General features: G+C 43.2%; 1 protein-coding gene across 8 annotated transcripts in view; it reads right to left on the bottom strand.

Moving 5' to 3' along the window:
• Positions 1 to 16,802, bottom strand: part of pan2 (poly(A) specific ribonuclease subunit PAN2) — a 145,956-nt gene that overhangs the window by 119,970 nt on the left and 9,184 nt on the right. For 7 of the 8 annotated variants that reach the window (XM_080218084.1, XM_080218083.1, XM_080218087.1 and 4 more), the window contains exons 4-7: positions 13,019 to 13,139; positions 12,010 to 12,087; positions 2,388 to 2,655; positions 636 to 978 (exon numbers count right to left, since the gene is read on the bottom strand). In XM_080218084.1, the coding sequence (XP_080074210.1) occupies positions 636 to 978; positions 2,388 to 2,655; positions 12,010 to 12,087; positions 13,019 to 13,139 (810 nt within the window). Of the gene's footprint in view, positions 1 to 635; positions 979 to 2,387; positions 2,656 to 12,009; positions 12,269 to 13,018; positions 13,140 to 16,802 lie in introns of those variants that run through there. The other variant, XM_080218090.1, reaches the window with a different exon arrangement.

The raw sequence follows: 16,802 nt of genomic DNA, 5'->3' as shown, positions 1-16,802 counted from the left end.
TCAATTTTTTTGTGAATTTCCCACTACATTTGATGGTTTTTGATGTTATTGCCTATACATTGGATGGCACAGTGGTTAGCACTGTTGCCTCACAGCTCCAGCGACCTGGGTTCAATTGTCCAAAGATGTGTAGGTTAGCCATGGTAAATGTTTAGGGTTACAGGGATAGTGCAGGGAGAGGGCCTGGGTAAGATGATTTTTCAGAGTTGGTGCAGATTCAGTGGGTCTCTTCTGCAGGGAGAGGGCCTGGGTAAGATGGTTTTTCAGAGGTGGTGCAGATTCAATGGGTCTCTTCTGCACTGTAGGGATTCTAAGATTCTGCGAACTGGCATAAATGGTGAAACCCAAGAAATAGAAGTAAATGCAGAAGACAAAGTAAAACCAAGTGTCTTAGGTGAAATCATATTTTCGAGTGTGTTTCTTATTCCCGGGGTGAAAAAGGAGAATATTACCAATTAAAGTAATAAGACCTTGGTTAAAGTTATTAAAATGAAAAACTGCTGAAAAAAGACAGTGAACAGCAAAACCTCAAAATGCTGGAAAAACAACATATTAGACAGCAAGCAAATTCAGTCAGTTAAAGTTAAAAACTTGCATTTGTGTGCTTAAGTGTCGAACTATAAACTTTCAGTTACCTGGGTGTAACACTGCAGTTTGCAGTAGGCCAGTCAGACAATAAAGACTCAGTGATAAGAGGCACAGGAATGAGCGATAAAGGCAAGAGATCATCGTTCCAGTCTAGGTGTGGTAGGGTATCTACCATGCACGGCATTGGAAACTCAGTCTCACGGGAGTAGGCATTAAATGTAGCATCTGGTGAGTCTGCCCAAAGATGCACACATCCTCCAGAATCTCCAAACACCAAAGCTTGCTTGCTAGAAGACACGTCAAATGTCATGACTAGCTGTCCTACAGTGTTAATGTGGAAAATATCTGCTGGGCTTGCAAGGCCTGTTGGTTCACAAAACTGACACTGCCCTGCAAAACAACAAATGGAAAACATCACTGCAACAAGCCATGGTTTAAACAAAATATTTTATCAAATAAAATGGTGTGCTGCACACCTGGTATTTAAAACTCACATTTCATCTACTACACGCTATGTATCTCATAACTAGTTACCACTGCAGTACAATTGTCAGAAGTGATTTGTATGAGCATGCAGTAACCAAGAAGCAACCTTAAAACTTGACAAATGACTAAGAGCATATTACAAGCCATTCACAATGTCAAATCCTAACAGAAGAGTTTCAGCCCATTATAAATCTGATTCTAAATCTCAAGTATATATTCCTAAATATTTCCAATTTATGTTGCAAACACCTTATCCTTTTTATTTTTTTTCCTTCAATGTTGCTGGATTATCACCATTATGGAGGATCCACAATTCACAAAGTGTCAGGAATTCATTTCAAAGTAATCCCAGGCAAAATTATGAGAGTTGAAACTGAGGAGATTTTACCAAAAACAGGACTGACAAGAAAAAAAGCTGAACAAAAATATGCAAACATTAAAAACTGTTTGGAGTCTTCAGCCATTTATGTTTGATATTAAATTATTAACAATAATGTGAAGTAACAGAAAAATGAATCTGTATGCAAAATCTCTTAGACCAGCCATCATGCACGCAAATTAGTGCCATGCTTATTTTTTAAGTAGATAATAAGGAAATTTATTCCTTTCCTGATGATTTTTTTCATTTTGGGGAGAAACTGGGGATTTACGAGGGCTGCAAACCAAAATAAAGTTTCCCAGTAATTAACCTCTAACTGACCTTCATAGGCAAATTACAGACATTCACCTTAAGTAAAAACCAGTGCATTATTTGTCACTTTTAGGACATTTATCATCTATCTTACTGCTAAAGGAGTTCTCCCAATATAAGAACATAAGAAATAGGAGCAGGAGTAGGCCATCTAGCCCTTCGAGCCTGCCCCGCCATTCAATAAGATCATGGCTGATCTGTCGGGGCTCAGTTCCACATTCCCGCCCTCTCCCCATAACCCTTAATCCCCTCGCTTATCAAAAACCCATCAACCCGCGTCTTAAAAATATTTAGCGAGGCAGCCTCCACCACTTCAACGGGCAGAGAATTCCAAAGATTCACCACCCTTTGAGTGAAGAAGTTCCTCCTCAACTCCGTTCTAAACCGCCCCCCCTTTATCTTGAGGCTGTGCCCTCTAGTCCTACTGTCCTTTCTGAGCAGGAAGAGTCTCTCCACCTCTATCCTATCCATCCCATTCATCATCTTATATGTCTCAATGAGATCTCCCCTCATTCTTCTAAACTCTCACGAGTACAAGCTTAGTTTATTCAGCCTCTCCTATTATAATTATAAATGCTGCAATATAAACGCTCCATTACAATTCTGGCCTTTGGAAAGGTACCTGATTGAGAGATGATTGCTAGTCTGGATGTGTACGTAGGAATAAATCTCAGGAAAAGAGGATCCACGTGAACTTGCAATGGGCTGATAGCCCGCATCATACGGAGATCATACACCATCAAGAATCTATCACATGACAGACCATTCATTCGATTTGAGAAGCCACATGTCACCAGCAGGTTTCCGTGTACATCAAAATCAGAGAGGCTTCCAGAGTAAGCATCAAATTCATGCTCCAATTTAAAACTTCTCAAATCTCGGAGGGATACCTAAAAACACAAGTCCAATAATTACAGTAAAAGCAAGGTGCATACTCTTCAATGGTACTGCTGGTGAACACACTGCCACAGTCTTGGAAAATTCCCAGTTCAATCTCAGCCACACAGCCATGGATTAGCTACAAATTAAGAGTAGTGGGCGAGAAGAGGATTGGGAGAGGTTTAAATATCAACAAAGAATGACGAAGAAGTTGATAAAGAAGGGTAGGATAAACTATGAAGCTGGGCTAGCACTTAATATAAAAAAGGATAGTAAGAGTTTTTATAAATATATAAAAAGGAAGAGGCTGACTAGGGTGAACGTTGGACCCTTAGAGGATGAGAGGGGGGACTTAGTGGGAGGGGATGGGGAAATGGCTGAGGCCTTGAATAGCTTTTTTGTTTCAGTCTTCACGGAGGAGGACGTGAATAATTTGCTGGGTGTTGGCGATGGAAAGATGGTAGGAGTGGAGGGCCTGAATGACATTATTGTTACTAGAGAGGCAGTGCTCAACAGACTGGAGGGACTGATTGTGGACAAGTCCCCAGGACCGGATGGAATGCATCCAAGGGTTCTGAAAGAAATGGCGGAGGTGATAGTGGATGCCTTGATGATTATTTTCCAAACGTCGCTGGATTCCGGGGAAGTGCCGGAAGATTGGAAAACGGCTAATGTTACGCCGTTGTTTAAGAAGGGTGGCAGGCAAAAGGCAGGGAGTTATAGGCCGGTTAGTTTAACGTCTGTTGTAGGTAAAATGTTAGAATCCGTGATCAAGGAGAAAATAACGAGGCATCTTGAGGAGAATTGTTTGATAGAGCAGACGCAGCACGGTTTCGTTAAGGGGAAGTCGTGTCTGATGAATTTATTGGAGTTCTATGAGGATGTGTCTAGGGCGGTGGATAGAGGAGAGCCGGTGGATGTGGTCTTTCTTGATTTTCAGAAGGCGTTTGATAAGGTGCCGCACGAGAGGTTATTACAGAAGGTCAGGGGGCATGGAGTTGGGGGTAGGGTGTTAGCGTGGATAGGGGATTGGCTGTCAAATAGGAGGCAGAGAGTGGGGGTCAATGGGTGCTATTCGGATTGGCGGTTGGTGACTAGTGGAGTGCCCCAGGGGTCGGTGCTGGGGCCTCAGCTATTTACCATTTATATCGATGATCTGGAGGAGGGAACCGAGTGTGTGGTGTCGAAATTTGCTGATGACACCAAGATTGGTGGAATGGCAAATTGTGTGGAGGGCGTGGAGAGTCTGCAGAAGGATCTAGATAGGCTGGGCGAATGGGCCAGGAACTGGCAAATGGAATTTAATGTTGGCAAATGTGAGGTTGTCCACTTTGGTAGGAAGGACTATTACTTATGTGGTGAAAAACTGCAGCATGCGACGGTGCAGAGGGACCTCGGGGTCCTTGTGCATGAGTCGCAAAAACCCAGCCTACAGGTGCAGCAGGTGGTCAGGAAGGCTAATGGGATGCTGGCCTTCATAGCGAGGGGGATTGAATATAAAAGTAGGGAGGTCTTGCTGCAACTGTACAGGGCACTGGTGAGGCCGCAGCTGGAGTACTGTGTGCAGTTTTGGTCGCCGCACTTACGCAAGGATATTTTGGCCTTGGAGGGAGTGCAGAGGAGGTTTACTAGGCTGATGCCGGAGTTGAGGGGGTTGAACTATGAGGAGAGGCTGAATAAACTAGGCTTGTACTCGTTAGAGTTTAGAAGAATGAGGGGAGATCTCATTGAGACACATAAGATGATGAATGGGATGGGTAGGATGGAGGTGGAGAGGCTCTTCCCGCTCAGAAAGGTCAGTAGGACTAGAGGGCACAGCCTCAAGATAAAGGGGGGCCGGTTTAGAACAGAGTTGAGGAGGAACTTCTTCACTCAAAGGGTGGTGAATCCCTGGAATTCTCTGCCTGTTGAAGTGGTGGAGGCTGCCTCGCTAAATATATTTAAGACGCGGGTTGATAGGTTTTTGATAGGCAAGGGGATTGAGGGTTATGGGGAGAGGGCGGGAAAGTGGAACTGAGCCACGACAGACCAGCCATGATCTTATTGAATGGCGGGGCAGGCTCAAAGGGCTAGATGGCCTACTCCTGCTCCTATTTCTTATGTTCTTAAATTAAGCTCACCATGTGTGCATGCGTACATACATATGGATGGATTGGGGGCGGGAGGAGGAAGTGGAGGAGTAGGTGACACAACCAGGGTGCCCACTCCTGATAGCTATGCAGTAAATTCTGCTGAAAATATGCACATGAGGACATCATTGGAAGACAGAACTAGGCTCAGCTGTAATGCCTCCTTCCCATCAGCCTACCAACACTCAGTGCTTCAGCTCAAATAAGAAGAAAGATCTCAGGTGGGACGCCCACATCATTTAAACCACCTTGAGAAGGGGAGAAAAATGGGAAATTTGGTAAGAAAACAAGTCAAACCTAATCAGCCATTATGGTCTTTGTGGGAGATTAGTTACCAATTCCAACAGTTGACACCGCTAGTTTGTTCTTCCTATTTTCTTAAGACTATTTCAGTTCCGCTTCTGCTGTAAATTTCTAAAAAAGCCTCACTTCTCCATTGGGTGGTTGCAACCACTTACCCTGAATGTACTGGTGATTTTGGAGCTACTACCTCACTGACTATTTCAAACATAAAATTATAAAATTAAATGAACAAATGAAGCTAAGTTCTAAAAATATTAAGTTACAATTGCTCTTGAAGAAGTGTTTCATACAAGCACAATGGGAGGGATGTGTTGTTGGGGTGGTGTTGGAGAAGAATCTGGCAGGGCTTGAATGCCTGATCATTAACCAATAACTTCTGGTGAACATGCATGTTTAAACACGTCAGGTGTGGACAAGTTCGTTTTTCATTTACAGGATGTGGGCTTTGCAGGCTAGGCCAGCGTTTATTACCATCTCTAGCAGCCCTTCAGAAGGTGCTGATGAGCTGCCTTGTTGAACCGCTGCAGTCTCTGTGGTACAGGTACACACACAGTACTGTAAGGGAGGGAATTGCAAGATTTCAACCCAGCAACAGTGAAAGAATGGCAATACATTTCCAAGATGTGGAGATGCCGGCGTTGGACTGGGGTAAACACAGTAAGAAATCTGACAACACCAGGTTATGTCCAACCGATTTATTTGATAGTAAACTCACAAGCTTTCGGGGTTTCTCCCTTCGTCAGGTGAATGGAGAGTTCTGGCCTCAGACAGAGCATATAACAGCACACACAGTTTACAGATTAGAATGCGAGTCTTTACAAATAACCTGCTATTCAAGTCTTAAAGAGGCCGACAATGAGAGTGGAAAGAGCATTAAGCATAGGTTAAAAAGATGTGTGTTGTCTCCAGATAGTACAGTAAGTGAGGTTTTACAAACCCAGGCAAGTCATGGGGGTTACAGATGGGTTCATGTCGCACTATCTGTAACTCCCATGACTTGCCTGGGTTTGCAAAACCTCACTTACTGTACTGTCTGGAGACAATACACATCTCTTTAACCTGTGCTTAATGCTGTCTCCACTCACATTGTCGGCCTCTTTAGGACTTGAACAGCAGGTTAGGTGTAAAGATTCACATTCTAATCAGTAATCTGCAAACTGTCTGTGCTGTTATATGCTCTGTCCGAGGCCAGAACTCTCCATTCACCTGATGAAGAGGGAAACCCTGAAAACTTGCGAGTTTACTATCAAATAAATCTACTGGATTTAACCTGGTGTTGTCAGATTAGCTGAGTTTCTGGATTAATAGCTTCGCAATAATACCACCAGGCCATCGCCTCCCTGAATATTATAGATATAAAAATTAATATTTCCAAGGCAGGATCGTGTGGACTTGGAGGGAAATATTCAGGTGGTGGTGTTCCCAGGTATCTGCTGCTCTTGTATTTCTAGATGGTAGTGGTCATGGGTTTGGAAGCTGCTGCCGAAGGAACCTTAGTGAGTTCCTGCAGTACATCTTGTAGATGGTCCACATGGCTGCCACTGTCTGTCTGTGCTGGAGGGATTGCATGTTTATGGATAGGGTAGTAATTAAGGGGGCTGCTTTGTCTTAGATGGTGACAAGATTCTTGAGTGTTGTTGGAGCTGCACTCATCCAGGCAAGTGGAGAGTGTTCCATTACACGCCTGACTTGGGCCTTGTAGATGGTGGATACTCTTTGTGGGGTCAGGCGGTGAGTTACTCGCCGCAGGATTCCTAGCATGTGACCTGCCATGGCAGCCACAGAATTCATATGGGTAGTCCAATTCAGTTTCTAGTCAATAGCAACTCCTAGGATGTTGATAGTGGGTGATTCAATGATGGTAATGCCCTTTACTGCACTTAAGGCAAGCAGTGGGAAACAGAGAGCTGCAGCAGAATACAACGTGTATGACATACTTTACAGCAAAAAAAGGAAACAAGCACCAGAGGTGGAGAGTTGCATAAGCACACCCCAATGGTGCTTTAATGGGCATATGTTCTGGCCAGTACGAAATGACATAGGCAATCTGGTCATTAGCTCATTTCTGTTTATGGGACCTTATTATGTGCAAACTTAGCTGCCACATTTTAACAGTGACTACACTTCAAGAATACTTCATTGGTTGTAAAGCAATTTGGCACATCCAGAGGTCATGAAACACACTATATAAATAAAAGTCCTTTTCATTTTCTTTCTCACTTGGTCACAAGTTACTTTGCTTTACATCTCAAAGCTGGGCAGTAATGTGCCCTCAGTTATTAACACGTGGAACTTTTAAGCCTCAGGTCAGGATAGGTAAAAATCTCACTACAAAACCTTAAAGTCTATCACCTGGTTAATTTTTGCTTTATTAAAAAACGTCTTCCTAGCGCAGCAAAATATTAATTTTTATATCTATAATATTCAGGGAGGCAATGGCCTGGTGGTATTATTGCGAGGCTATTAATCCAGAAACTCAGCTAATGTTCTGAGGACCTGGGTTTGAATCTCGCACGGCAGATGGTGGAATTTGAATCAATAAAAAAAAGTCTGGAATGAATTCTTTGCACATGTAACGTTCTCAAAGAATTCATTCCAGACTTGTTCTCAGTGACAATGGGGAGCCTGTGGATGTGGTGTATCTGGATTTCCATTTGACAAGATGCCACACCAAAGACTGCTACACAAGATAAAGGTGCACAGCGTTACAGGTAATGTATTAGCATGGATACAGGATTGGTTAACTATCAGAAAGCAAAGAGTGGGGGTAAATGGGTGTTTTCCTGGTTGGCGATCAGTGACTAGTGGTGTGCCTCAGGGGTCAGAGTTGGGATCGCAATTGTTTACTATTTACATAGATGATTTGGAGTTGGGGACCAAGTGTAGTGTGTCAAAATTCACAGATGACACTAAGATGAGTGGCAGAGAAAAGTGTACAGAGATGCTGAAAGTCTGCAAAGGGCTATAGATAGTCTAAGTGAATGGGTGAGGGTCTGGCAGATGGAGAACAATGTTGGTAAATGTGAGGTCATCCATTTTGGTAGGAATAACAGCAAAATGGACTATTATTTAAATGGTAAAAAATTACATCATACTGCTGTGCAGAGGGACCTGGGTGCCCGTGTGCAAGAATCACAAGGAGTTGGTTTGCAGGTGCAGCAGGTAATTAAGAAGGCAAATGGAATTTTGTCCTTCATTGCTAGAGGGATGGAGTTAAAAACAGAGAGGTTATGTTGCAGCTGTATAAGATGCTGGTGAGGCCACACCCAAGTACAGTGTACAGTTTTGGTCTCCTTACTTGAGAAAGGATATGATGTGGGTATGCCGGCATTGGACTGGCGTAAACACAGTAAAAAGTCTGACAACACCAGGTTTTAGTCCAACCGATTTATTTGATAATAGACTCACAAGCTTTCGAGGTTTCCCTCTTCGTCAGGTGAATGGAGAGTTCTGGCCTCAGACAGAGCATATAAAGCACAGACAGTTTAGAGATTACTGATTAGAATGCGAATCCTTACACCTAACCTGCTGTTCAAGGCCTGAAGTGGCTGACAATGTGAGTGGAAGGAGCACGGATCACAGGTTACAGAGATGTGTATTGTCTCCAGACAGTACAGTAAGTGAGGTTTTGCAAACCCAGGCAAGTCACGGGGGTTACAGATAGTGCGACATGAACCCAAGATCCCTGTTGAGACCGTCCTCATGTGTGCGGAACTTGGCTATCAGTCTCTGTTCAGCGACTCTGCGCTGTCGTGTGTCGTGAAGGCCGCCTTGGAGAACGCTTACCCGAAGGTCAGAGGCTGAATGCCCGTGACCACTGAAGTGTTCGCCAACAGGAAGGGAACAGTCTTGCCTGGTTATTGTCGAGCGGTGTTCATTCATCCGTTGTCATAGCATCTGCATGGTCTCCCTAGTGTACCATCCACCAGGTACACGGTAAATACTCTTGCAACTCGGCCAATGTTGTCTACCTGATACGTTGCAAGAAAGGATGTCCCGAAGCATGGTACATTGGGGAGACCATGCAGACGCTACGACAACAGATGAATGAACATCGCTCGACAATTACCAGGCAAGACTGTTCCCTTCCTGTTGGCGAACACTTCAGTGGTCACGGGCATTCAGCCTCTGACCTTCGGGTAAGCGTTCTCCAAGGTGGCCTTCACGACACACGACAGCGCAGAGTCGCTGAACAGAGACTGATAGCCAAGTTCCGCACACATGAGGACGGTCTCAACAGGGATCTTGGGTTCATGTCGCACTATCTGTAACCCCCGTGACTTGCCTGGGTTTGCAAAACCTCACTTACTGTACTGTCTGGAGACAATACACATCTCTGTAACCTGTGATCAGTGCTCCTTCCACTCACATTGTCAGCCACTTCAGGTCTTGAACAGCAGGTTAGGTGTAAGGATTTGCATGTCTGTGCTTTATATGCTCTGTCCGAGGCCAGAACTCTCCATTCACCTGACAAAGAGGGAAACCTCGAAAGCTTGTGAGTCTATTATCAAATAAATCGGTTGGACTAAAACCTGGTGTTGTCAGACTTTTTATTGAGAAAGGATATACAGGCACTGGAGAGGATGCAGAAGAGATTCACTGGGTTGATTCTGGAGTTGAGAGGGTTGGCTTATGAGGAGACAGAGTAGACTGGAGTTATACTCATTGGAATTCAGAAGAATGAGGGGAGATCTGAGGGAAACATAAGATTCTGAAGGGAATAGATAAGATAGAAGCAGGGATGTTGTTTCCACTAGCAGGTGAAACTAGAACTAGGGGGCATGGCCTCAAAATAAGGAGAAGCAGATTTACAACTGAGTTGAGGAGGAACTTCTTCACACAAAGGGTTGTGAACCTGCGGAATTCCCTGCCCGGTGAAGCAGTTGAGGCTACATCATTGAAAGTTTTTAAGGCAAGGAAAGATAAACTTTTAAACAGTAAAGGAATTAAGGGTTATGGTGAGCGGGCAGGTAAATGAAGCCGAGTTCACAAAAAGATCAGCCATGATCTTACCAAATGGTGCAGCGGGCTTAAGGGGCCAGGTGTCCTACTCCTGCTCCTAGTTCTTATGCAGAATCTACTGATGACCATGAAAGCATTGTCAATTGTTGGAAAAACCCACCTCGTTCATTGACGTCCTTTATACAAGGAAATCTGCCGTCCTTACCTGCTCTGGCATACACGTTACTCCAGAGCCACCACAATGTGGTTGACTCTCAACTGCCCTCCAATGGGATGGGCAATAAATGCTGGCCAGGCAGCGACTCCTATGTCCCATGAATTAATAAAAAAATTTTGGCAGATGAAGTATAATGTTAGTAAGTGTGAGATTATCCACTTTGACAGAAATAATAGTAGGAGGGATTATTATTTAAAAGGCGAAAAGCCGCAGCATGCTATGGTGCAGAGGGACCTGGGGGTCCTTGTGCATGAGTCGCAAAAACCCAGTCTGCAGGTGCAGCAGGTGATCAGGAAGGCGAATGGAATGTTGGCCTTTATAGCGAGGGGGATAGAATATAAAAGTAGGGAGGTCTTGCTGCAACTGTACAGGGTACTGGTGAGGCCACAGCTGGAGTACTGTGTGCAGTTTTGGTCGCCACACTTGCTGAAGGATATATTGGCCTTGGAGGGAGTGCAGAGGAGGTTCACTAGGCTGATACCGGAGACGAGGGGGTTGGACTATGAAGAGAGACTAAATAGACTGGGTCTGTACTCGTTGGAGTTTAGAGGGATGAGGGGGGATCTTATAGAGACGTATAAGATAATGAAGAGGATGGATAAGGTAGAGGTAGAGAGATTCTTCCCCCTTACAAAGGATAGCAGGACTAGAGGGCACAGCCTCAAGATAGGAGGGGGGGGCAGTTTAGATCAGAGTTGAGGAGGAACTTCTTCACTCAAAGGGTGGTGAATCTCTGGAATTCTCTGCCCGTTGAAGTGGTGGAGGCTACCTCGCTGAACATATTTAAGTCACGGGTAGATAGGTTTTTGATAAACAAGGGAATTAAGGGTTATGGGGAGAAAGCGGGAAAGTGGAACTGATCCACTTCAGATCAGCCATGATCTTATTGAATGGCGGGGCAGGCTCGAAGGGCTAGACGGCCAACCCCTGCTCCTATTTCTTATGTTATTATGTTCTTAAATACAGTAATCATTCTGACTTTCCAGTAAAATTTACTTGGAAATTATTTGAGGACAGTCCACGCCTCTCATAGGTCATCCGATTTTACTAGCAACTCAATAGTAATAGGTAATCCCCATGCTGCTGAGTAAAACGCAGTTTCCAAGCGTAAGGATAGTAATCTCTTAGGGTTTTCCAGAGTTTTCCAAAAAGAAACATTTTGAAAATGTTGATTCTTTCTTCAAAGTGAAAGAAATCAGGCAGGATATCTACAGGAATTACACATTTCATAAAACATTCAATATTCTGGATGACAAAATAAATATAGAATTGGCAAGAAAGCCTTTCCTATATACTAATTTATTGCTTGGTAATTGACTATTTAAACAAATTCATCCCTAAGAACTCCAGTGGAACTTTTAAAAAAATGAATGCCAGAAAATCTACAAACTGCAGGGCTTAATCTCATGGCAGGGTTCAAATTATGATTAAAAACTGCTAGATAAGATTGTTGCCTTGAAGTCACTCCCTGATCTCCCTTGCTCGCTATGCAAATTGGAAACTAAGATTACTAAGTGAGTTAGCAGTAAGAAGTGAAGTCACCATTGAATACTTCCACCCAGAGGCGAACAGAGCAAGGAATTAATTATTAGCAAAAACTGCTAAACAGACAGTATCAAATGGCTGAATTTATTTCTGGAATGAGAAAGGACTGAGGGAAAGGCCAACATGATGGAAAGGAAAGCACTCTGTTCAGTCTAATGTCCTTTTCCTACAAATTCTTGTATTATATTCAGTACATTCAGGATAAATACCTTTCCTGATGTATGACCACAAAAGAAGAAGCGGTTGGACTGTCGCATGATTGTGACTCCTGGAACTTCAACTGTGTACTGGAAAGAGACAGAAAATTAAGCACTGTACAAGAATATGACCAATTATTCAGAACATATTAAAAATATTTTCCACTAATCTTTCGTTGATTTGTGTCTGAGCCAAAAATCATCTATTATTTAGGAGCGAAAGAAACAAGAGCTGGATACAGATGCAGCATTGCCTTTTAACTTCTGAGGCCTGCAGTGAAGAAAACCACAAAAAATGATTAGTTTGGAAAAGGGGGGCAAAGAGACCCCCAAAGAATTGGAGGAATGGGGGGGAAACAGAGAAAAAGCAAGAGGACAATAAACCAGCAAATCTACAAATTACTTAGCATTACCTCAAGGTGCTCAGAAACAGAAAAAAAATGCAACATCTTCCGTTAAAAACTCCCTTCAAGTTATTAGAAATAGAATAGATGCCACAATCAACCATTTAATACTAATCAAGTATCTGCATTGACGAGAAAAACTACAATCACCCACAACTAATCACAAAGCATTCTCTCAAGCATTTCCAATGCCTGATTCTCAATGGCAGTCCCAACGAAGTGTATAAGGAGGGGTCTTGAGGTAGCACAAAAGCATGTGGGACCCCTGTATCAACAATACCATACTAGGAGCAGTTCTCAAAAGTTTTTGGTGGACCTAGATTAGTAATCACAACCCAACCCTAAATTATAATAATTAGACTTAGCACTCTGCTTGCATGAAATTTTGTCAGGGCTGTGGATGTGATTGATTATGTGAAATCCTTACGACAGCCAACAGCACACATCTGACCTGTCGCACCACAGCAACAGGTTCCCTTCACAATATTCCACAGTCCCCAATCTAAGAACCACTGACATAGATCATCACAGCACTTAAGGGAGAAAAATACCTTTAAAACATGAATCAAATAATTTAAAACCAATGACATGAAAAAATAATATAATTTGAACTTTACCTTTTCGTTTTCTTGTACTGAATTTAAGTCCACTTCTATGATGTGATTCTGAAGGCCCCCCAAAAGAACAGAGTTGTTGTCAGTGAGAAGAAGACTGTGCATGTCCTCAGCTTCATCCATACTAGAAATTTTAAAAAAAATGCAGAGTGAGTATCTGCACAGACACTACACATCCATGTTTAACACTGTGCCAACACACAGATTTGATAAAAACATTATTTGACGTTTGGCTAGATTAAGACAAAATTTCTACATAACCCTTTACTATTCAGTTACAATGTCTGGTTTAGTAATGCTTCTCATACTAATTGAACTTCTATCTTAATGAAATACGACTAATGCTTTCACTAAGTGCCTGCAATCTTCTATAAAGGTAAAGGCATATAAAAAATAGAATCTTCTGCCACTGCTCCCACAACATCCAATATTATATCGTAAATCCCAAAATTGTAAGTTTGCTCGATTTTGAGACATATTGGAGACATTCAATATCTGTGACAGACAACGGGGAGCTTCAGGCACCACGGTGGCACAATAATTATAACACTGCTGTTTCACAGTGCCAGGGACTGAGTTCAATTCTGGCCTGGGTGACTGTGTGGAGTTTACACATCGTCACTGTGTCTATGTGGGTTACCTCCAGGTGCTCCAATTTTTTCCCACAGTCTAAAGATTGTAAGTTAGCCATGGTATATGTGCGAGGTTATAGGGATAGAGCGGGCCCAAGTAGGATGCTCTTTCGGACAGTTGGTGCAGATTCAATGGGCCAGTTGGCCTCTTTCTGCACTGTAGGGATACAATGGCACATGGTAAATCAAACAATTCTGAACCTAACTACTCACAAATACTGCAGATTCAAGTGATGTGCAATGTCCATTTGACAGAAAGGGGTTTTAAAAATAAAGCAGCACTATCACCAGGACACTTATGTCATTGCCGTTATGTATATGTTTCAGAGAAAGAGGTGATACTCGGTGACAGCCCTGAAAAGTGGTTTTGACTCTGTGCCTGATGACCAAAACACTGCAGTAATCTCCACAAACTAGTCTACTCTTCTGCTGTGTGCTTCTCCTGCTTCAACCCTGGAAAACCGCTGCTAAGCAAAGTGACTGTCAACTTTGAGTCTTTAGGGTCTCTCAGATAATAAAACGAGCAATTTTTTTTCCTGAAGTTGCACAACCCTTCAAATGGACAGTGGAAAACAGAAAGACTGAAATAACAAATTGTCTAACATTTTAAAAACGGGAAATGAAAGTTAAAATAGGCAAGAGCATATTAAGGAAAAGCAAAATGAAAATTAAAATAAGGAATGGGGGGAAAGTTCAGGATATGCAAAATTAAAATGTTTGAACCAAAATTTGTGTTTTAAGTAATTCATTTAGTGTGACTATTCCAATGATAAATCTAGTTCTGACTTTTAAGTCAATAATTGCTGTGTTTATAGTTAGCGTGTGAGCTGAAAACCAAACCTGCCCCAGGAGCCAGGAAGAATTTACCTCCTTGGGGTCTGAAGGTTATCTCAAAGTAACTTTTCAATTGTGACACAAGCTTTTAAGCATATAAATTGCATGGCATCTTACAAAATTAGAGGTCCCTCAGTGGCTGTTGAACACAATTACATGGAACAAATAAACATGACAGGTCAGAATTTTCAAGATCCAATTTTTTTCTTCTAATTTTCTTTTTCTTCACGAGGGTGCTGGTTCATTTTCCACAAGTTCCAACAGCCCTCTGAAACCTTGCCAAGTTACCATTCTTCATGACTTTGGACACTGACAGTGGCACGCAATTCAACTGGTATAGGAGAGATGCTAAGTCAAAGAACAGTACAGCACAGGAAACAGGCCCTTCAGCCCTCCAAGCCTGTGCCGCTCATTGGTCCAACTAGACCATTCGTCTGTATCCCTCCATTCCCAGTCTGCTCATGTGACTATCCAGATAAGTCTTAAACGTTGCCAGCGTATCTGCCTCCACCACCCTACTTGGCAGTGCATTCCAGGCCCCCACCACCCTCTGTGTAAAAAACGTCCCTCTGATATCGGAGTTATACCTTGCCCCTCGTGATTGTCACCTCTGACCTGGGAAAAAGCTTCCCACTGTTCATCCTATCTATACCCTTCATAATTCTGTACACCTCTATTAAGTCTCCCCTCATTCTCCGTCTTTCCAGGGAGAACAACCCCAGTCTACCCAGTCTCTCCTCATAGCTAAGACCCTCCATACCAGGCAACATCCTGGTAAACCTCCTCTGCACTCTCTCTAAAGCCTCCACGTCCTTTTGGTAGTGCGGCGACCAGAACTGGACGCAGTACTCCAAACGTGGCCTAACCAGCCTTCTATACAGCTGCAACATCAGACTCCAGCTTTTATACTTTATACCCCGTCCTATAAAGACAAGCATACCACATGCCTTCTTCGCCACCTTCAAGGATCTGTGGACTTGCACACCCAGGTCCTTCTGTGTGTCTACACTCCTGATGATTCTGCCATTTATTGTATAGCTCCCCCCTACATTAGTTCTACCGAAATGCATCACTTCGCATTTATCTGGATTAAGTTCCACCTGCCATTTCTCCGCCCAATTTTCCAGCCTATCTATATCCTGCTGTATTGTCCAACAACGTTCATCGCTATCAGCAAGTCCAGCCATCTTCGTGTCATCTGCAAACTTGCTGATAACACCAGTTACACCTTCTTCCAAATCATCTATATATATCACAAATAGCAAAGGTCCCAGTACAGATCCCTGCGGAACACCAGTGGTCACAGACCTCCAGCCGGAAAAAGACCCTTCCACTGCTACCCTCTGTCTCCTGTGGCCAAGCCAGTTCTCTACCCATCTAGCCACCTCTCCTTGTATCCCATGAGCCTTAACCTTTTTCCACCAACCTGCCATGAGGGACTTTGTCAAATGCCTTACTGAAATCCATATAGACGACATCCACGGCCCTTCCTTCATCAACCATTTTTGTCACCTCCTCAAAAAACTCCACCAAATTTGTAAGGCACGACTTCCCTCTTACAAAACCATGCTGTCTGTCACTAATGAGATTGTTCCGTTCTAAATGTGCATACATCCTATCTCTGAGAATCCTTTCCAACAACTTCCCTACCACAGACATCAAGCTCACCGGCCTATAATTACCCGTGTTATCCTCACTACCCTTCTTAAATAACAGTACCACATTCGCTATCCTCCAATCCGCAGGGACCTCACCTGTGTCCAATGAAGAGACAAAGGTTTCTGTCAGAGGCCCAGCAATTTCATCTCGTCTCCCTGAGCAGTCTAGGATAGATGCCATCAGGCCCTGGGGATTTGTCAGTTTTGACCCGTTAGAGAGAATCTCCATTACACTTCCTCCCTTGTAATGGAGATTCTAACAGGTCAACACATCCCTCTCCGTTGTGAATACTGATGCAAAGTATTAATTTAGGATCTCCCCTAATCACTTGGATTGTAAGCATAATTCCCCTGCTTTGTCACTGAGAGGTCCAATCTTTTCCCTGACAACTCTTTTGTTCCTAACATATAAATAAAATGCCTTAGGATTCTCCTTAATCCTGTTTGCCAAGAACATTTTGTGACCTCTTTTTGCCCTCCTGACTCCCTGTTTGAGTTCCTTCCTACTCTCTCTGTATTCCCCCAGAGCTCCATCTGTTTTCAGTTGCTTGGACCTAACATACGCCTCTCTTTTCTTTTTGATCAGATCCTCAATTTCCCTGGTTATCCACGGCTCTCGAATCCTACCTTTCCTATCCTTCCTTTATACAGGCACATGCCTGT

Source organism: Carcharhinus amblyrhynchos, chromosome X, assembly GCF_965287045.1.
Source record: "Carcharhinus amblyrhynchos chromosome X, sCarAmb.v2.hapA, whole genome shotgun sequence".
Taxonomy (NCBI): Eukaryota; Metazoa; Chordata; class Chondrichthyes; order Carcharhiniformes; family Carcharhinidae; genus Carcharhinus; species Carcharhinus amblyrhynchos.
This window is presented reverse-complemented; position numbering and strand designations above follow the sequence as displayed.